The following is a 20829-nucleotide window of genomic DNA, read 5'->3' as shown; positions in this document are numbered from 1 at the left end:
TAAAAACATACACTATCCCAACTCAAGTATAACTGAGTCAAATGTACCTGGGTAGCTTTATACCCCCACTGAACAAATAACATACCATAACCATTAGCATTATATCACGATCTCTGCACGAACTGCGTCTTAGCGCCTTATTGTCCGCGCTTAATAAAATGAATGTACTTATTTACATTCCTCCACCATTCCGCCATTATGTAACAAGCTAGCGAGACACTAAGTAACACAAGCTTTACCGGCGTTTTGAATGAATGAATGAATGAATGAACAATTTGTAACTAAACAGTGTGCCGTACGTGTACACATGTATGTAATACATACCTACATTAAGCTTTCTGACTATTTTAGATCTATCTTGTGTTTTTTCTGCCGTCGACAGCTTTACAAGTGTCAATGTACTTGTTTACGTCGTATGACCGCTTGTTTACTTACACGACCGTTTTTCGCAACAAGGTATTAACCCTCACTGTGAAACAACACAATGAGAACATAGCTTGGACATTTCTACCAATACATAGATAAAAGTATAGAAATTCGTTGAGACATACTGTACCTTGAACTCTTTTCGCCGGTATTTTTCGCCGTTCTTTCGGAGCGTACCTCTTCTTTGACATCTAGCTCCCGGCCCCAGCTTTGCTCCCGAGTAGCCGGCTCATCGAAAGATGGAGAGCGAGCCCTGATTGGCGGCTCACCAAAAGATCGAGAGCGAGCCCTGATTGGCCGGCTCGTCGAAAGATGATCTTCGCTCCGTGATTGTTCGGCGAAAGATGGATACGGGCATTTGATTGAATTACGAAAGATAGACTTGCTCATATGATTGGCAGACGAAAGATGGAGCTGGCGCTGTGATAGGAGTCAGGGATACGGACGAGCGGTCGTCGGGTACCGCGAAAGCTGGGGAACAATTGTCTGTATGGCGGGGGGAAGAAGGGGAAGAAGGGGGGAGAAAAGGGAAGAAAAAAATGCAGAAAAAAAGGAAGGATCCGGGTTCGAATCCAGCCATGGGCAAAACTGAATTTGTTGATTGTGTTTTCAATGCAGTTAATTTCTGATCACATCAGTTTAGGCATGTAAATGTTCTGGAATCTGTGAAAAATGATCAATTATCTTTGCAGTGCAAGTTTTGTGTGAAATATATTACTCATATTATTGAGCAGTATAGCAGTATTTATAGATCTTACTTGTTATACTAGAAGATGTTCTATCGGCTTTGGATTTATGTGTACTAAATTTGTATTTATTTTAATGGTGTTACTTTATGCCTTTAGAACCACAATTGATATGCTGACACTCAAATGTAATAAATAACACTGTAAGATTTTGTTTGAGCTTTTAGAACAGTTTTTAATTACTAGGAATGAATAAAACAAAATATGATCACGAACAGGCACACAAATGAAACTCCAAAACAATTAAGAAAAATGCAATCCAAAAAAACACAACAGAAAAATAAATAATAAAATCAGTAATAATATAAATAATGACATAATAAATAAAAATATCAATAAAATTTGAATGATTGAATGGATTTACAATACTAAATTAAACAAACAAATAGGGCTGCACTAATAAAGTATTAACTAACATTAAAAAAAATCTTTAAACAAGCAACATATACGTACATACATATATACACATTTAACTCTTTTTTTTTTTTTAAAACTTTATGTTAAGGCTTCGCTCAAAAGCTGCCTTCTGCATGGCCTCTAGCCATTCCTCCCTTGTACAAGTTTCTCTTTCGGGGCAGTATATTTTACCCTTGTACTGGCTGTGGCCAGTTTCTTGTGTACGGAAGGAACCGCACTTCTTACACACATTGGATACTGCTGTGCGTGTGTATTTCCTTTTTTTTGTAGTTTGCTGGGGTTTGTCGGCCAAGGAGGTGGATGACCCAGGGGCAGGGCAGGGGGGCAACGGTGGCACAGCAGGTCCAGGTTGAGCTGCGGGAAACAGCTGCCGCTGTGCAGCTATGGGCCTTGGTTGAATGGGCCTGGGCCCCGGTATTAACTGGATGGAGGTGGCTGGAGGATGGCTGGATGTGGATGCAGGAGGCTGGATGCAGGAGGCTGGAGGCTCGATGAAGGCAGCATGAGGCTTAAAGGAGGTGGCTGGAGGCTGGCTGGAGGAAGCTGGAGGCTGAAAGGAGGTGGCTGGAGGCTGGATGCAGGAGGCTAGAGGCTGAAAGGAGGTGGCTGGAGGCTGGGTGGAGGAAGCTGGAGGCTGAAAGGAGGTGGCTGGAGGCTGGATGCAGGAGGCTAGAGGCTGAAAGGAGGTGGCTGGAGGCTGGATGGAGGAAGCTGGATGCTGAAAAGAGGTGGCTGGAGGCTGGATGCAGGGGGCTAGAGGCTGAAAGGAGGTGGCTGGAGGCTGGATGAAAGCAGCATGAGGCTGAAAGGAGGTGGCTGGAGGCTGGATGAAAGCAGCATGAGGCTGAAAGGAGGTGGCTGGAGGCTGGATGAAAGCAGCATGAGGCTGAAAGGAGGTGGCTGGAGGCTGGATGGAGGAAGCTGGAGGCTGAAAGGAGGTGGCTGGAGGCTGGATGAAGGCAGCTGGAGGCTGGACAAAGGTGGCTGGAGCCTGCCGGATCTTCCTCCTGGCTTGACCTGCTGTATTAGCTGGCAACACATATGTATGCAGCTGATCGGGATGGTGATGCTGAACGGGAAACAGGGGCTGCAGTCTGGCAGGCAGTAAAGGTACAGGTGCCAGTGGCCGTGCTTCAGGCAGCTGCACATCCTTCAAAAGAACTCCAACCTCTTGATTTTTCAGCCGTTTATTGTGCCACTGTATCACGGTGTTCTGATTTACCTCAACAGGTTGAAGAGTAGTCTGCTCCATCACCACTCCGTTGCCAAGCAGCAGCTGCCTAATTTTCCTGTAGTCCTGCAGGATAAGAGACCATCTTGACAGGCTTTCCTTCTCCTTCTTTTTGGGGCTTCTATGGATGTCACAAAGCCTGACAAAGATGGTCTCAATGAGTCTGCAGCAGCTTGGCCACTGTGCAGGGGAGCCTTTTGAGCCAATGACACACCTCTTTGTGCTATCCACTCCAGGGGTAAAACCCGACTGCTGTTTTGGGGTTCTGAAGCGACCAGTCAACAGCCTCTCTTGGTGTCGAGCTGCATACACCACCCGCTGCTTATCAAAATCTGTGAGATTCTGCCACAGACTGACGATGGTGTAGGCCTGCTGATTGGTCAGAGTGAGACCTGTCTGATGGCGGAGCTCCACCAGGTACTCAGCAAGAGCATCCACTCTATCCATCCCAGGCAGGCTGTTTGCATCCACAGCTTGGGTAGGGGCATGTGGATCAGGAGCTGGAGGAGCAACAGGAGCTGGAGGAGCTGGAGGAGCAACAGGAGCTGGAGGAGGGACAAGAGCTGGAGGAGAGACAGGAGCTGCAGGAGCAACAGGAGCTGCAGGAGCAACAGGAGCTGGAGGAGGGACAAGAGTTGGAGGAGCAACAGGAGTTGGAGGAGCAACAGGAGCTGGAGGAGAGAGCTCTGCTGGTGGGTGGAGAGGCGCTTTAGGGGACAAGTTGCTGGATGTCAAGGAAGTGCTGGGGGTAGGAGAGGTACTGGGTGGCTGAACCTCCTCGCATACCACCAGTTCTGCCACAGTGGCTTCTTGGCCCACTTCCTCAATGAATCCCTCATCATCTTCCCCTTGCTCTTCCACATCCAGGTCCTCCAGCTGCTCGGAGGTCTCCACGCAACTGCTCTGCATGTTTTGCAGTGGCTCATTGTTTTGCTGCAGCAAATACTGCAAACCAATCAGCTCCCCTGAGAAAATATAAGAAAATTAAAATGAGACCTGCACACACACACATACAGACACTGTAAATATATATATAACCCTAAACACAAGATGTTTTCAATGCAGTAATTACAAAACCCTCACCTGTGTATTTAGCAGGTGGCACAAAGGTAGGATCCAGTTTCCTGCCAAACACTTGCTCGTACTGGCTGTTGAAGCAATGAACCAACTCTCCTGTGTAACTATGCAGCGGAGATGGTTCAGTTGCAATAGCTTCAGCAGCACGGTTCTGGTTCCAGCGGTGCAGGCCATCCAGGAGGTAAATTTGAAAATTCAAAGCATTGGCGCTGTTTCCTAAAAGAAAGACATAGAAAAAGTTTGCAAAATGAGATTATTATGTTGAGCAAAGTTTCATATCAGCCCCCCTACTGAAAAGCTTGTTTTTCTTATTTCAGGAGGTCACAAAGTAAACTTTTAAATGGGAGGAAAAGGTTAACTGTGGTATCATGCAAAAACAAACAACAAATTTTCAAAGCTCAATTTAGTATTTTTTCTATAATATTGCCATTCTGGTGTGTGTGCATTTAATGACCAAGGGCATTAAGAGATCTTTCATCGATTCATTGTGTTGTTCAGGTCTTTGACCAGAAGGTGGCACAATGATAGAATATATGACAAAATATCATTGAGTGCATACAGATTGTAGCTGCATCTGTAAGATTACTAATACGTTTTTATAAAGACAGGAATATTAAGTCATTAATACCATAAATCATGAACACAAACCTGGAACGAATCGTACGAGGTGGCAATGGAAGGATTCCAGGGATGTGGAGCCCCTCGCACATCTGTATTTTTTTAGTTCGACACCTCCCTTCGACACAGTTCCTGTTTCGGTGTAAAGTGACACATCTTGGGGATCCTGAATGCATGTCACATGCCGCTTCTGGGTTTTCCAGATGTGCTGCATCCTCTGGATGTTAAACAGGGGAACACCGAGTGCATCCTTCCCCTTGTCACTCATGAGCTCCCACAGAAGCTGATCAAGGAGGAGAATAGTTTTTGCCTCTCCTCTGGTCCTCCTCCTACAGTGCAAGGCCAGCTCTGCCTTGGTTATGTGGCGGTCCAGCTCCCTCTCAGAAAGTGCAGGCCAGTTCTGCTGCATCAGCTGCTCCTTCTTGGCCCTTCGTAGCAGAGCCACATCCCCTGCATCCCACTCAAAAATGCATGCTGACATGCGGGCCATAAAAGTGGGATACAGTTGATGGGCGTCTGTGGTGCAGCCTACTGCCAGCCGCCGCATAAAGTGCCAGATATCAAGGCGAACAATGAGATCTGGCCACCCACTGAAGCGCATCTTCAGTTTTGTCTCACCCCCTTCTTTGCAGCAGCCACAGTCCACATACAAAGCAATGGGGGGAGCCACACCTGCCTTCTGATACCTCTGTATCAAGCCTGCAGCCATCTGGTCCAATCCAGGACCTTCATTTGCCGTCAGGACGCTGATGAGGACCTGGCCCACCTCATTTCCCACTGACGTCAGCCATTGTGCCGTGCCTTTAGCAGGCCCTGTCAGCTTCTTAGTGATCTGAAAATAAATAATTAGACACAGAGTTGTTAGAATTTGTGTTGGTACAGCATGATCTGAATCATGTACTGTTTATCTGGAGGTCTTCGTTGTGTACCTGTTGTATGTGTATGCTATTTGTGTTTAAGTCTACTGTAAGTGTGTAACTGTGCTGCTGCCTATCTTGGCCAGGACTCTCTTGGAAAAGATATTTTTAATCTCAATGAGCATTTCCTGGTTTAATAAAGGTTATAATAATGTACAATTTATCTCCAAGTAAAACGATTTCTCAACATGTGAAATGATTTCAAGGATCGTATGTGTCAAAAATGTGTTACTCTAGTCTAAAGGAGCCTTAGAAGTAAATTACTGTTTCAGAATCAAAGTCCCAACTTTAATTAAGAATGCAGTTATCCAGATATCAATTCAAACCTTTTTAGTTGAGTCCAGCTTCAAAATGGATCCGTATGTGCTGGTGATATGAGCATTGATATCCTCGAGCCTGTTGAGGATATCGTGGCTGTAAACAGTCAGGATCCATTTGTAGCTGGGGATAACTTCTGGCTGTGGGGGCTCCTGGAAATTGTGTGGCAGCAGGCTAGGGTTGGACATGAAGGCAACACACTCAGAGGTGTATCTGCCTACATGCTGGAGCCACTCCTAAAATGACATTAATTTATAGAAGATACATCTTTACTAATACCCAAACAAAAACACTGGTGCTTTTTAAGTGACGGTGGCTTTATTAAAAGCAGCAGAGTCAGTAGGTCTTTGAAAAAAGTATAGATGACCAAAACATAATTGAGTAATGGTATTTACATAATGGATGGGATAGATGATAATATTTTACATTTTGCTGGAGTTTATCTAGAATGAAGAATAAATGAACAAGTATGGTGAGGTATATTAATCAGTCTAGAAGAGCAAAAATTGACAGGCAGAGGTGATTGTCTCATGTGAATTAGCCACTGTGGAGAAAGAAGTCTGTGGGTGTGGGTGTGTGTTTTATGTGGCATCATAGTCCTTGGTTCATAATGCTGTTGTGAATTTTACAATTTACCTCACTGTGGTTTTCCTTCAGCTGTCTGACGATTCGTGCAGGCCCATTTCCAAGTGTTCGTTCACGCATGAGGCGAATGACACGTATGTCACAGGCGTACCTTAGAAAGAGTGTTCAAATAAATTACTCAAAAAAAAAAAAAAAAAACCTTGTAGAAAAAAAAGTTAACAATTCAGTGTATTGTATTACTTACTTGCGTGTAAGGATGACCCTGAACTCGGATCGGTGGGCCAGGTCAAGTTGCTGGAGGATGTTTTGACCAGTAGAGACATAGCTGCTTCTGCACTTGCTGCAGATCAGTGTCTCTGTAGCAAGGACATAGAAGCAGTCTATGTCTAGCACCTTCCTGACTCTCCTGTGCAAGCCACCCCCAGCTAGTGGATGTCTTGTACAGCTAGGGTTGGTACAAACAAACCGCACCTTCCACAGCCTATATGGCATCCACAGGAAGAGACGGTGGGAGAAGAAACGGTCAGGGGTGGGAGCCTGGTGGTACAACAGGGCTGGTGGTGGAGGATTGTACCAAAGCTGTAGGGAGTCACGCAGCTCCAGCTTTCCACTTGCTCCAACCTTAAAAAGAGCTGCAGACACCCACTTGTGATCTTGCACAGGGAGGGTCTCTGGCCACAAGAGTGGGAGTGCCCCAGAAGACTGTGGCTGAAGGGGGTCCTGCTGTGATAAAATAGGAGCATAGTTATGAAGAGAAGCAACATTAAACAGTAATGGATAAAATAGTATGTGTTATGTTAAAGATTTAAAAAGCAACTTACAGGGTCCATCTCAGCCACATGCACTGGCACGGGGAGAACTGGGGCTGGTCTTTTCACAGCTGGTGGTGGAGCTAGGAAAAAGTCAGATGGGGATGGGCACACAGGGGTACGAGGGCGAGGAGATGGGGGATGGTGAGGAGATGGGGAATGGTGAGGAGATGGGGAATGGTGAGGAGATGGGGAATGGTGAGGAGATGGGGAATGGCGAGGTGATGGGGAATGGTGAGGAGATGGAGGGTTGTATGAAGATGGAGATTGGGAAGTGGTGGCAGCAGCAGAGCCAGGGTTACTTTGTGTCTGTGTAGACAGTTGTTATCAGAAATACAAAGCAGCACAACAGGTTTTTGTGAACCTTAAGTCATAGTCCTTAAAACTTACCCGAGGAACGTTTTTTCTCTGGACATTGAGGTTTGGTTTTGGCGTGTGAACGTGGGAGCCAAACCTCGATCTTTCAAACTGAATAAAGCAACAGAAAAATATAACCAATAATTAAAATGTCTATTTCTATGTCACAAAAAATACATATTTCAGAGGCTTGTGTAACAATCTGATAATAACTGTATTGTGTTTAGCTTTATAAAGAAGGTTACGTTTACCATGGACAAAACCAGTTTGGTCTTTTTTACAGGACTTGCTCCCGTTGATGGACCAGCTGTGCATGCAGTGGCTGTGGATCCGGTCAGTCCTGCTGTGGACTGACTGGATTGAGGTTGCACACCCCCAGATGATAAAGCCCTAGCATGCTCCCTTGCCTAAAAAAATAAAACAACAGTAATAAGTTTGTTAGTGTACATAATAAGATAAGCAGTCAACATTCAGAGGAATCACTTTAACCCTTTGTAGTTGTATGTTGAATTTAATTAAGGTTACCTTGTGAAAGCCACAAGAACAGCTCTGAGGTCCTTGAACAAGGGTAGCCTGTCCTCTCAACTGGAGAGGGCACTTCTCTATCTGTAACCACAAGGTAAAGCAATATCAGCTGCAAGAACTGCACAATTTAACTGTAAACTAACAAAAGCACTGAAACAGTATGAAATCTTAACTTACCACCATTTACCATGCTAGTTATGTATTAGAAATGACAGTTAAGTGGATTTCCGTATGATGTGTGTGTACTTGTAAAAGTTTACCATTTGATAGTAGCTGTGCCACTTTTTCTGGCGGGGTGCGGGTCTGTTGCCCTCACCGGAAGACCAAACACCGGTGTCTGCAAACTTTTGCAGGCGTTTGTGCCAGTGGGCATCATCCATGGCCTTATGTGACTTTCCAGACATCTAAAATAAAAATTTGAACGGTTGAAAAATATACACTCAAAACACAGATACTATTACTGGCACTATAGAATGATAAAAGAAACCTTTTCCAATTTGGTTTAAGAAGTGGGAGATTTTTCTCAACCCACTTAGAGATACACGTTACACTGAAGAATAACACTGTCTGAAAATGAAATATAGTAAAAAAATACAATAAAAACATACACTATCCCAACTCAAGTATAACTGAGTCAAATGTACCTGGGTAGCTTTATACCCCCACTGAACAAATAACATACCATAACCATTAGCATTATATCACGATCTCTGCACGAACTGCGTCTTAGCGCCTTATTGTCCGCGCTTAATAAAATGAATGTACTTATTTACATTCCTCCACCATTCCGCCATTATGTAACAAGCTAGCGAGACACTAAGTAACACAAGCTTTACCGGCGTTTTGAATGAATGAATGAATGAATGAACAATTTGTAACTAAACAGTGTGCCGTACGTGTACACATGTATGTAATACATACCTACATTAAGCTTTCTGACTATTTTAGATCTATCTTGTGTTTTTTCTGCCGTCGACAGCTTTACAAGTGTCAATGTACTTGTTTACGTCGTATGACCGCTTGTTTACTTACACGACCGTTTTTCGCAACAAGGTATTAACCCTCACTGTGAAACAACACAATGAGAACATAGCTTGGACATTTCTACCAATACATAGATAAAAGTATAGAAATTCGTTGAGACATACTGTACCTTGAACTCTTTTCGCCGGTATTTTTCGCCGTTCTTTCGGAGCGTACCTCTTCTTTGACATCTAGCTCCCGGCCCCAGCTTTGCTCCCGAGTAGCCGGCTCATCGAAAGATGGAGAGCGAGCCCTGATTGGCGGCTCACCAAAAGATCGAGAGCGAGCCCTGATTGGCCGGCTCGTCGAAAGATGATCTTCGCTCCGTGATTGTTCGGCGAAAGATGGATACGGGCATTTGATTGAATTACGAAAGATAGACTTGCTCATATGATTGGCAGACGAAAGATGGAGCTGGCGCTGTGATAGGAGTCAGGGATACGGACGAGCGGTCGTCGGGTACCGCGATGGAGCCCTGTGACAGCCATCTGTCAGAACCACACCTTTATTAGTGTCAATACCTGTTCTGGATTAGTAACGTTATGCTCAGGCTTCATGGGGACTCAGGAGGGGACTAGGTACATCTTTAAACGCAAAGAGTCACAGTGACATGAGCTAACTCCATCAGACATCATTTGAATTTGGCTCGTGTTGGAAGGTGAAATATCGAGTTAACTATTTCTGATTACTTAAGTGAACATGCATGTGCAAGGATGAAATATTCAATCTTTTAAATGGCAGAGAATCCCCAAAAGTCATCTCCTTACCCTTGTTGAGTTGTCCAGGAGTTTAAATATCTGTCACTGAGAATTTTCTGTGCCATTATACTATCACTCTAGGCCTGATCGTGGTTTTGTGTGCAGTATTAAAAAAATTATTCTTGGGGAAAATAATCAGAAAATGATATCTCTCCTACTTGGCTTGTCAGACTATATGTTATCTAGATTTTAAAATGTTGTTGTAATTTGTGTGAGCTGACCCTTTAAAAGTGGAGCTTACCTGCAGAGAAGCCCCCCTCTGTTGCTCTGGAGAAACTTCTTGAACAGGATGAACACCGAGGCAGGGAAAGATAAAATCTGGAAACCTGCAGAAACTCAAACATGTCATTACTCAGCCACAGGCAACATATTATATTAACTTTATGTTACTTTAGTAGTTACAGTTTCTATGAAATCTAAGGTTAAGATAAGATTATCTGAAGATGAAGATCATGCAGTTTGATTGAAAGTTTCCAAACAGTAATGAAGTGGTCCCTGCCAAGACATTACTTCATGAACTTATGTGTGTAAACTCAAAACAAAACTATATGTGAGCAGAAATTCCTTAGCAGTGATCAGGAAGAATGAAAAGTGATTAATGGTAAGACAACTGGACATTATCTGCTGATGAAGATCATGCAATATGAGCAAAAACCCTTGAGTAACTCCAATAACACAATTATTATTATCATTATTATTTTAAATGTGGGTTATTGTATGTTGTATATTGTATGTTGACTTTATGCAGCATAATTATCCTCCAGACTTCACGTACCAAGATTTTGCACCACAGTTCACTTCTGAGTTCTTTGAAGGATGGAAGGACATCTTCTTTTCATCAGGGGCAGAGTACATCGACCTGACCAAAGGACAACATGATGGGATGATAGGCATCTAGACTCCCTCCTCTCTACTTGCAGAATATAAAGTTAGATGAATTCAAACAGTAAATGTATGTTGTTTGGTCACTTTTTTCTGATTTCTTAAAGGGTCGACGGGCATGTTTAAGGATCAAATATGTGGCCTTTCAAATGGCAGAGATTCACAACGAGTCATCTCCTAACCCTTGTGAAGTTGACCAGGATTGAAAATATCTGTCACTGGGATTTTTCTGACATTTTCCAACACTCTGGACCCGATCATGATTTTGTGTGTAGTATCCCAAAAAATATTTTTTTCTGGAATACAATCGAAAAGTAATTTCTTTCCTGGACTGATAACAGGTTACTTTGGGATGTCACTTGGCCCACTTGTAGGGAAAATCAAGCTAGGAATATATAACAACAACAATAAAATCATAATATTCATCGAAAGACTTGACTTGTTATTTGTGTGAACTGACCCTTTAAATCTGGAGCTTACCTGCAAAGAATCCCACCCCCCATTTTTAACATCTTAAATGTGGGTTATTCTACGTTGTATTTCATATGTTGTCTTTATGCAGTGCAATTATCCTCCAGACATCACGTACCAGAACTTTGCACAACAGTTCACTGCTGAGTTCTTTGAAGGATGGACCGACATCTTTGTCTCATCAGGGGGAAGAGTACATCGACCTGATCAAAAGACAACATGAAGGGATGATAGGCATCTAGACTCCCTCCTCTCTACTTGCAGAATATAAAGTGAGATGAATTCAAACAGTAAATGTATGTTGTTTGGTTTTATCATTATCAAAAAGTGTGAATATGTCTTATCTAAAACAAATAAATACATTTTATAGAGTCTGAGTTTTACCAAGGAGACTTCAAGGAGGTAACTCACGTCACACCTTGTTACTGTCTCTCCTCCTACAATCCAAACATGATCGAGTATTTCAGGTTCAAGTGAGTTTAGAAGATGCTCATTGTTTCACCGAGAGCCTGGTCCTGTATCGATGACCTTTGACCCTCTGAAGATGTTTCTAAAACAGTTAAAGGCCCCAGCGAGAATTGAACTCGCGACCCCTGGTTTACAAGACCAGTGCTCTAACCACTGAGCTATAGGGCCCTGTGACAGACATCTGTCAGAACCACACCTTTATTAGTGTCATACCTGTTCTGGATGAACAGCTTTATGCTCATGAGGATGCCAGGGATCTAAGCATGTTTGTAAGCGCAAGTCACAAGGACACGAGCTAACTTCACCAGACATCATTAAAATGTGTCTCTTTTGAAGATTAAATATCGGGTTAATTTTTCTGTTTAGTCTAATTGCTCATGTGCATGTGTAAGGATGAAAACCAACGCTCTTTTAAATGGGAGGAATTCAGAAAAGTCATCTTGTGGAGTGGTCTAGGATTTAAAATATCTGTCACTGAGATTATTTTGCCATTATACTAACACTCTGGACCTGATAGTGATTTTGAAATTAGTACTCAAAAATAACATTTTTTATTGGTGGAGGAGCAGGCTTTCCTGGAATGATGAGCCATCACCTTGGGATGTCACTTAGCCCACTTGCAGAACATGTAGCTAGAAGCATATAACGACAACAACAACACAATCATTGAAAGACATGTCTTGTTATTTGTGTGAACTGAGCCTTTAAACCTGGATCTTACCTGCAGAGAAGGCCCCCTCTGTTGCTCTGTGGAAACTTCTTGAAGGCCACTGCAGCAAGAGCTTATAACCCACCCTTAGAAACAATACAATGAAGAAATGAGTCACTTTTCTATACAACTCATTCTTAACAGTTCTAAGTTTGGACTGCTCACCTTTTTGTAGTTCTCAACCACTTACTCTATGTCCTTTAAACAATAACAGCACAAATTAGAGCCTTATAAATATTTCACATGCATTTCATCCACCTTAACTCTTCGAAGCATTATAATAACCTGTCAAAACCCCTTGAAGAGATATGATAACGGCAGTCAACGTCGCCATGCCGTGCATGTGTTCAACATTTACAACCAAAACATTACCGTTTCCGGAAAGAGAGGCAGACCGCGCATGCGTATACTTGTGGGAGTACGAGATTTAAAATGCAGCGTCGCCCGAGAGAGCGGCGCACCATCAATCTGATTGGCTGAGCGTCATCAGCGCATCAAGGACCAAAACAGGACACATTCCCAGTTAAAGGAAGCTGCGTCTTCCTGAACGTGTATGCAGAATCCTACCTTCTAATGCAGAGTACTCCACTCTGTTGTATTCCCAGTTTGAGTGCTCTCTCTCACGTCGTAATGTGACACTTTAACACCACTCCAGATATTTTGCCACCCAGGGCAATTCTGACCTAAACATGGGATTTTTGATCGTCCCCTTCCTTTGCTCATTGCTGTTTATCAGAACCATCAGAGCTAAATACGAACCAAACTGGGAATCCATCGACTCCAGACCCTTACCTGAGTGGTACGATCAGGCCAAGTTTGGGATCTTCATTCACTGGGGGGTCTTCTCTGTTCCCAGCTTCGGCAGCGAGTGGTTCTGGTGAGCTTTTTATCCTCATCTCTTACAGGCTGTTTATCACCTGAAACACATTTCCAAAGTGCGTCAGTTTCTCTCTCAAGCCAATGCAGAGACACTAGTTCATGCTTTTATAACCTGTAGAATTGAATATTGTATTGCTCTTTCTGGTCTTCCCAAAAAGAACATGTCTCAGCTTCAGCTGCTCCAAAACTGAGCTGCTAGAATGCTGACAAAGACCAGAAAGAGAGCCCACATTACACTAAATGTAAAGTCTCTGCATTGTCTTCCAGTATCTTTTAGAATAGATTTTAAGATTATTTTATTGGTTTTTAAATCTCTTAATGGTCTTGGCCCTTCTTATTTATCAGATTTGCTTTTATTGTATGAGCCAGTGAGAGCCCTCAGGTCTTCCGGTTTGTGGACTTTTAACTGTACCAAAAGTAAGAACTAAGACCCACGGTGAGGCAGCTTTTTATTATCACGGCCCACGTCTGTGGAACACCCTACCTGAACATCTGAGGGCTGCACAGAGCATCAACATTTTTAAAGCCAACTCAAGACCAACCTTTTTAGTCTCGCTTTTAACTGAGTTTCTTTCTTATAACAGTTTTATTTCACCTTACTTTATTTATTTATTTATTTATTTATTTATTTATTTATTTATTATCTAGTTTAAATTGTATTCACTTTTATTTATTTATTTATTTATTTATTTATTTATTTATTATCTAGTTTAAATTGTATTCACTTTTATTTATTTATTTATTTATTTATTTGAAGTACAGCATCTTATTTTCTTTTAATGGTTTCATATTTTAGTGTTTTATTATCTTAGAAATGTATTTTTATTTTGGTGATTTGAATTTCCTGTGTTGAGTTTTAACATCTTATTTTACCTCCAGCGTTTCCTCGTTAAGATATCATGAGAGGGTTTCCTCCGTTTGCTCAGGAACTTCTTTTATATTATTTTTTTTCATTTATTTATTATATTTATTATATTTTTTTTACTATTGTTGCATATATTGTGTTCTTAACCTTAGGCTTGTGGGGTGGGTTTTGGGTTGGGGCTGGGGGTGGGATCTTTTTCTTAATTTATTCTATTTGCAGTTGTTTTTATGTACAGCACTTTGTGTTACAATGTCATTGTATGAAAGGCACTATAAAAAAAGTCTGATTGATTGATTGATAGGAAAATGGAAATTGATCATTGTAAGACAATTGGACCATTTCTAGTGATGAAGAAGAAAATGTCAATATGAGCAAAAAATACACAATAACTTCAATAACCCAGTTATGTAATGTGAAAAGTTTGGGTTATAGATGGCTGATTGTCAGGATTTGATTTGACTAAGAAACTACTATACTAAAATAATCAATCAAAAGTGATCACAGGGTGGCTGTGGCTCAGTGGGTAGAGTTGGTCGTCTATCAATTGGAAGGTTGGTGGTTCGATCCCAGCTCTGGCAGTCACATTCTGTAGTGTGCTTGTGTGAGACACTGAACCCTGAATTTCTCCCGTTCAGTGGTGTGTGAATGTGTACGAATGGGATTAGCTAATACTGATGGTCCCTTACTATAGCAGCCTCTACCATGGGTATGAATGGGTGAATGTGATGACTAGTGTGTAAAAGTGCTTTGAGTGGTCAGGCAGACTAGAAAAGCGTTACATAAGTACAAGTCCATTCCATTTGTCTTACAATATCTTATGATATAATGTAGGTTTTCATATCAAGTAGCACAGCTTTATGGACTTGTTTTGCATGATTACTTATTAGAGCATCATTACATTCTTCTGTTTGATCAAAGCAAAGATCATCCTAAAGTGAATCTAAGGCTTTATCAAACATCTTGTATAAATTACAGCTGAGATTCGGCTTCGTATTCATCTCAAAATGTCCAAAAACAAACCAAAAACAATGGTTCACTTTCAAACAAAGACCATGAACTAATGTATGAGTTAAAACATTTGCATAGGAATATTTACTTTGCCATCATATATCAAAGTTGTCTTCCTTCAGCATGTTTTGCTTTTGTTTTCTGTTCCAGGTGGTACTGGCAGAAGCAAAAGCTAAAGCCGTATGTTGACTTCATGCAGCGCAATTATCCTCCAGGCTTCACGTACCAAGAGTTTGCACCACAGTTCACCGCTGAGTTCTTTGACGCTGAGGAATGGACGGACATCTTTGTGTCATCAGGGGCGAAGTACATCGTCCTGACCACAAAACATCATGAAGGTATAATAGACATCCTGCTCTACTTGCAGTATAGTGTAATGAAACCAGAACTTTATTGCATATATTTGGAGTTTAAGGGCTTGGCTGCATCTTTTCAACCATGCAGGAGATTCATTTTTGTCTGTAATTTTCAGGTTTCACACTTTGGGGCTCAAAAAACTCCTGGAACTGGAATGCAGTGGACGTCGGACCGAAAAGAGACGTGGTAGATGAAGTGGCGAGTGCCCTCCGTGCTAACAGTGACCTCCGTTTAGGGCTCTACCACTCTCTCTTCGAGTGGTTCAATCCGCTCTTTGAACAGGACGCTGCTAATGCTTTCACCACAAACTACTTTCCCATGAGTAAAACTCTGCCCGAGCTTTATGAGCTTATTGTCAAGTACAAACCAGAGGTGCTGTGGTCTGATGGGGATGGAGACGCACCTGATAAGTACTGGAACAGCACAGGTTTCTTAGCCTGGCTGTATAATGACAGGTGATGAAGTTAGATCTGTTAAAACAGTGAGTGTGTGTTCTTTGGATTTATCATTAACCTGTTTTCATTCACAGTCCTGTACGAGACACAGTGGTGACAAACGATCGCTGGGGCTACGGTTCCATCTGCACTCATGGAGGATATTACACTTGTGCTGATCGCTACCAGCCGGGACACCTGCTCAAGCACAAATGGGAAAACTGCATGACCATCGACACGAAGTCGTGGGGCTACAGGCGAAATGCTCCTCTCAGTGACATCCTCACCATCGAGCAGCTTGTAGCGGTGAGAACTGAAAACCCCATTAACCTGAGAACTGCTTTATGATGTCTGAAGTGTCTTCAATAATTCCATCAGTGTTAATAATAATAATAATAATAATAATACATTTTATTTATATAGCGCTTTTCAAAAACTCAAAGACACTGTACAATTGTTAAAATCAATACAGGCAAAAAAAAACAAATAACAAATAACACAGATAAAACAAAACAACACAACAGTACAATCACAAATGAAAAGCTAACTTAAAAAGGTGAGTTTTTAAAAGAGATTTGAAAGCTGAAGGGTCAGAGCAGTTTTGGATATGGGAGGGGAGTGAGTTCCAGAGGGTGGGGGCGGCTACTGAGAAGGCTCTGTCCCCCCAAGGTTCGATGCTTGGTTCTGTGAGGTGGGGACAGGAGGTTGGCGTGTGAGGAGCGCAGGTTACGGGAAGGAGTGTGATGGTGGAGGAGGTCAGTGAGGTAGGAAGGGGCCTGGTGGTGGAGGAGGTCAGTGAGGTAGGAAGGGGCCTGGTGGTGGAGGAGGTCAGTGAGGTAGGAAGGGGCCTGGTGGTGGAGGAGGGCAGTGAGGTAGGAAGGGGCCTGGTGGTGGAGGAGGTCAGTGAGGTAGGAAGGGGCCTGGTGGTGGAGGAGGTCAGTGAGGTAGGAAGGGGCCTGGTGGTGGAGGAGGTCAGTGAGGTAGGAAGGGGCCTGGTGGTGGAGGGCTTTGTGGGTGAGGAGGAGGATTTCAAACTGTATGCGGTAGGGGACGGGGAGCCAATGAAGATGTTGGAGGACGGGGGTGATGTGGTCACAGGAGCGTGTTCCTATGAAATGGCTTAGATAGCTGGAAAATGTGCATGAAACTAAAACAAGCTCTTTATTTTTTACAAAAATTTCACACATCAAATTTAAAGCTAAGACATTTAAGTGGAGGGGGGCATTTTACAACCACTCCAAACATCCACCAACTGTAATCATGTAAAATACTTCTACCATCTAAACTCTGTGCTGCAGGTTTTTGTGTGAAATAAGGTAAGATATTGCATTTTTTAGTATAAAACTTTTCAAATGTTGCCAATACATCAGAATAACTTCTAACAATTGACATATGGATTTGTTGAAGCATCATTCAAGTCATTTCTAACTAGCGGTTCTGGAGCTTTCAAAACCATTGCAGGGTTTTCATCCATAGCATGAAAATCCTACATGATACATCCATACTACAAGATTCTGAGGACTTTTATTACTTAAGGTCAACTTTAGCCACTGTTTCAAAAACTATGATAAAGTCCCAAAAGCTCCAGAAGAAGTCAGGAAGTGAAATTTGAGTTACAGTTGTTTGAGAATTTCAGTTTTGAAAGTTAAGAATTAAGTTGCCTTGACCTAGCAGTCAATGCGCACGCCCCACATACAGAGGCCACAGGCCTTGTTGCAGTGGTAGTAGGTTTGACTCCCGGCCTCTAACATTTGCTGCATGTCTTCCTCCACTCTCCACTCCCCACTTTTCCTGTCTCTCTCCATCTTTCCCATCCAAGAAAGGAGAAAAAAAAAAGAGGCTAAGAATTTGCTGATGGGAAAAAGACAAAAAGTTTTGTCTCCATTAAACAATGACAGCATATGAACTTATTATTACCCTATTATGTTTCTCCTCTTTCATTTTATTTCATAACATTTACATGTAATATTCTCTTTCTGATAACATGCCCTCCTTCTTGCGTGTGTTTTTGCACCTTTTGAGGATATCTGCAAGTCAAACTGCATTTTATTGCCTCGAATGTTTGGTAAAAGGAATGTCAGAGAGTCATTGATAATCATCAGAATTACTCAACCTGAAAGTTTGTCACTCTAATATTATAAACTATAAAAAGAAGAGCAGCGATTACACATGAAAAGCTAAAACCTTAATGGTTATTGGCTATAGGAGTTATTGCTCATTATTGTTTTGTCAGCAGACTCAGTTAAAATTTCTACTCTCTAAGTTTTGGTTACTTTTACTCTGATGAAACAGCGACCTCTAGCTGTGCAGCAATCTTTGTGCAGTAAGCACTCACAGAGATCTTCTTTTAAATCCTTTCTGCTTTTATTACCTAATATCCAACCCTAAGTTAACCTGAAGTTATAGATTCTTTTTAAGCAGCCTGTGTAACTCTTCCACACGTGTGATTCAGAATTTGGTGGAGACTGTGTCCTGTGGAGGAAACCTGCTGATGAACGTTGGTCCGACACATGATGGACGCATCGCCCCGATCTTTGAGGAGCGTCTGAGGCAGATGGGTCAGTGGCTGAAGGTTAACGGAGAGGCCATTTACAACACGACAGCATGGAGGGTTCAAAATGACACTGTCACTCCTAACATCTGGTGGGTCTTTTGGATGGATGGATGGCTGGATGGATGGATGGATGGATGATCAGATTGCTGGATTAATATAGGATGATTTAGGTATTTAGTTTGTGGTTTTGTAGGATGACACCTTGTCCCCTTCACACCTGTGTGTTGGCTAACTTAGAATTAAGGACATGATAGACATAAGTCCTTGTTTGACACCGTGTCTTGCTTGACTTTCTTATTTTGCTCTAACTCGTTTCATCTACTCTAATCTAATTTTATCAAGTAAAACTTAATGCATCTGATTATGGATTTTATTATGTTCATTATTTTTGTAACTAACAGAAAAACCTTTATATTTATAAATATTGTTTCTCTTTTTCTGAATGGGCCACCAACAGGTACACCTCTAGACCACAAGAAGGGAGCATCTTTGCCATTTTACTGGAGTGGCCCGATGAAGTATCCGTGACTCTGAATGAACCTGCTGTGACACAAGGACAGACTCAGGTACGACAGGTGGAGCTTTAAGTTGATTAAAGTAGAGGATGTTAAAATTGACAAATATTTGAGTTATTACTTCATCTAACATCTAATCCTCTGTATTATGATGAAAAGTTGAGTCAATTAAATGTAGGAAAATACTAAAAGTGTTCATCAGTTTTTACTGGATGCAAAGTTTTTCTCAACTGTCTCATAAACAAAGATATGTAGTGGTTAAATAACAAGCAAATGGCCATATTTAAAAATTATTGAATATGATTGCCAATCAACTTCTCCATTTGTTTTCAGATTTAGGAGCATGTATTGGTTAATTTAGATTTAGGAGCATTTATTGGTTAATTTAGATTTAGGAGCATGTATTGGTTAATTTAGATTTAGGAGCATTTATTGGTTAATTTAGATTTAGGAGCATTTATTGGTTAATTTAGATTTAGGAGCATTTATTGGTTAATTTAGATTTAGGAGCATTTATTGGTTGCATGAATTGATCAAATATTCAAAGTTATGTGGTTTGGTTATTGTTTGTTACGATGTAGTTTAGCTCCCGGGAATTAGCAGGAACCGGCATCACAGTCACAAAAAAAAAAAGATAACACAATCATTAAAGGTTCAATATATTTAAACTGGTCAAACCCTGCTACAATGTCCAATACAATAAACCCTTTATTCCACCCCTTCTCTGTCAACATTTCAACATTGTTCACGTGTTTCTTTTGTTCTATAAAAGGTTGCACTCCTCGGTCACGGGTCTCTGCAGTGGGAGCCTGTAAAGCCCAGCGGACTGCGGGTCTTCCTGCCCCAGCTGTCCTTCAGACAGATGCCATGCCAGTGGGCCTGGACACTGAGGTTGACAGGTGCCACTTAAAACCAGATCACATGAAGAGGAAGAGACAGAGCTGCAGGCCAGAGAGAGCCCAGGGATTTTATAGGGACGCTTTCTAATGCACTATTACCACATGAGAATGATCATTTTTTCAATACATGTGTAAATATTATTACATCCTCTTTTTTCTTGGCTTTATGTATTAAAGTCTTTGTTGCAGCTCTGAGTTATTTACTTTCAAAGTTGATCTACAACCTGAACGCAATATATAACTGTGTACTTTTGGTAAAACATTGAAATGTGCATACATTTTTCTGTACTTTTGCAGTAATTTCTTTTTAAATCAAGGCTACATTTGAGTCAGTCCAGAATTGCGGGTACATTTTGGGTATAGAAAGAAAATGAAAGATTGTACAGTTTTTATCCATCTTTCTTTGTTATTCTCATAGAACACACTTTAAATTTAACATTTTTAGCATTTGCTAAGCTTAAACCTGTAAGATTTAAAATATTCAATGCCGAAATCAATGTTAGGGACAAATTTGGTCATATAAATAATGAACAAATCTAATATGATTTAAAATACAACCTTTAAATATAAATTGTGTGTAAAATATAGATCAAGCATTATTATTATTAGAGAAAGGATAACACTGTTAGTGATATTACTCAAAGTTGATTCAATAAAGATTTTTTTGTGGAGGGAAATAATAAAAGGTTTATCTGGGAGACACGAAATGTACCCACAATTCTGGAATGACCCATAAGTGAGGTTCATCTTAAATTCAGAAGCACCAATGTATGCAGTGTTGAAGCCAGTGTTTTATATGTGAATGAATGTTTGAATAACATCTTCAACCACTGAAGCTTCATGTTTTTTTATTTTATAAAAGTTGCTTGGGGAAATAAATGACATATCTCCAAACAAATCTCAATTTCTAATACGTTTTGATTGTATCATCTGGAATTAAGGACTCCTTGTTTCATGCCAGTGTTATCTCAGGTATTACAC

The 20829-nt window shown here is 41.5% G+C and overlaps 2 protein-coding genes, 1 long non-coding RNA gene and 1 other non-coding gene across 6 annotated transcripts; 1 reads left to right on the top strand and 3 right to left on the bottom strand.

Annotated features, from left to right (window-relative positions):
- Nucleotides 1–1645: 1645 nt before the first annotated feature.
- Nucleotides 1646–9264, bottom strand: LOC117805751. Its single transcript, XM_034674291.1, has 12 exons — nt 9180–9264; nt 8287–8430; nt 8027–8107; nt 7753–7908; nt 7535–7612; nt 7157–7453; nt 6580–7058; nt 6387–6486; nt 5759–5986; nt 4546–5347; nt 3904–4113; nt 1646–3785 (listed from the first exon to the last, which is right to left on the bottom strand). The coding sequence occupies exons 2-12, from the start codon at nt 8428–8430 to the stop codon at nt 1660–1662; spliced, it is 4701 nt and encodes a 1566-aa protein (XP_034530182.1). The 5' UTR covers nt 9180–9264; the 3' UTR covers nt 1646–1659.
- A 782-nt stretch (nt 9265–10046) lies between these two features.
- LOC117805754 lies at nt 10047–12703 on the bottom strand. Of its 3 annotated transcripts, XR_004629514.1 has the most exons (6): nt 12503–12703; nt 12350–12423; nt 11545–11597; nt 11279–11363; nt 10583–10666; nt 10047–10133 (listed from the first exon to the last, which is right to left on the bottom strand). It is a non-coding gene; the product is annotated as an uncharacterized LOC117805754 (long non-coding RNA). The 3 variants fall into 3 exon arrangements; XR_004629513.1 differs by lacking the exon at nt 11545–11597; XR_004629512.1 differs by lacking the exons at nt 11279–11363; nt 11545–11597.
- On the bottom strand, nt 11724–11796 carry trnat-ugu. The gene has a single exon. It is a non-coding gene; the product is annotated as a tRNA-Thr (tRNA).
- Nucleotides 12704–12812: 109 nt separating the features above from the next.
- fuca2 (alpha-L-fucosidase 2) lies at nt 12813–20678 on the top strand. Its single transcript, XM_034674292.1, has 7 exons — nt 12813–13214; nt 15240–15427; nt 15562–15901; nt 15976–16186; nt 18333–18523; nt 18892–19000; nt 19722–20678. The coding sequence occupies exons 1-7, from the start codon at nt 13027–13029 to the stop codon at nt 19857–19859; spliced, it is 1365 nt and encodes a 454-aa protein (XP_034530183.1). The 5' UTR covers nt 12813–13026; the 3' UTR covers nt 19860–20678.
- The last annotated feature ends 151 nt before the right edge of the window (nt 20679–20829 follow it).

Source organism: Notolabrus celidotus, chromosome 22 (assembly GCF_009762535.1).
Source record: "Notolabrus celidotus isolate fNotCel1 chromosome 22, fNotCel1.pri, whole genome shotgun sequence".
Taxonomy (NCBI): Eukaryota; Metazoa; Chordata; class Actinopteri; order Labriformes; family Labridae; genus Notolabrus; species Notolabrus celidotus.
Note: the sequence above shows the minus strand (reverse complement) of the source record. Positions and strands in the feature narration are given on the sequence as shown.

Coding starts and splice junctions, on each gene's coding strand:
- fuca2 (XM_034674292.1), top strand. CDS start 13,027: ATGGGATTTTTGATCGTCCCCTTCCTTTGCTCATTGCTGTTTATCAGA. Junction 15,428..15,561: donor GACCACAAAACATCATGAAG/GTATAATAGACA, acceptor TGTAATTTTCAG/GTTTCACACTTTGGGGCTCA. Junction 15,902..15,975: donor GCCTGGCTGTATAATGACAG/GTGATGAAGTTA, acceptor TTTCATTCACAG/TCCTGTACGAGACACAGTGG.
- LOC117805751 (XM_034674291.1), bottom strand. CDS start 8,430: ATGTCTGGAAAGTCACATAAGGCCATGGATGATGCCCACTGGCACAAA. Junction 8,108..8,286: donor GGCACAGCTACTATCAAATG/GTAAACTTTTAC, acceptor TTGTGGTTACAG/ATAGAGAAGTGCCCTCTCCA. Junction 5,348..5,758: donor AGCTGGACTCAACTAAAAAG/GTTTGAATTGAT, acceptor ATTTATTTTCAG/ATCACTAAGAAGCTGACAGG.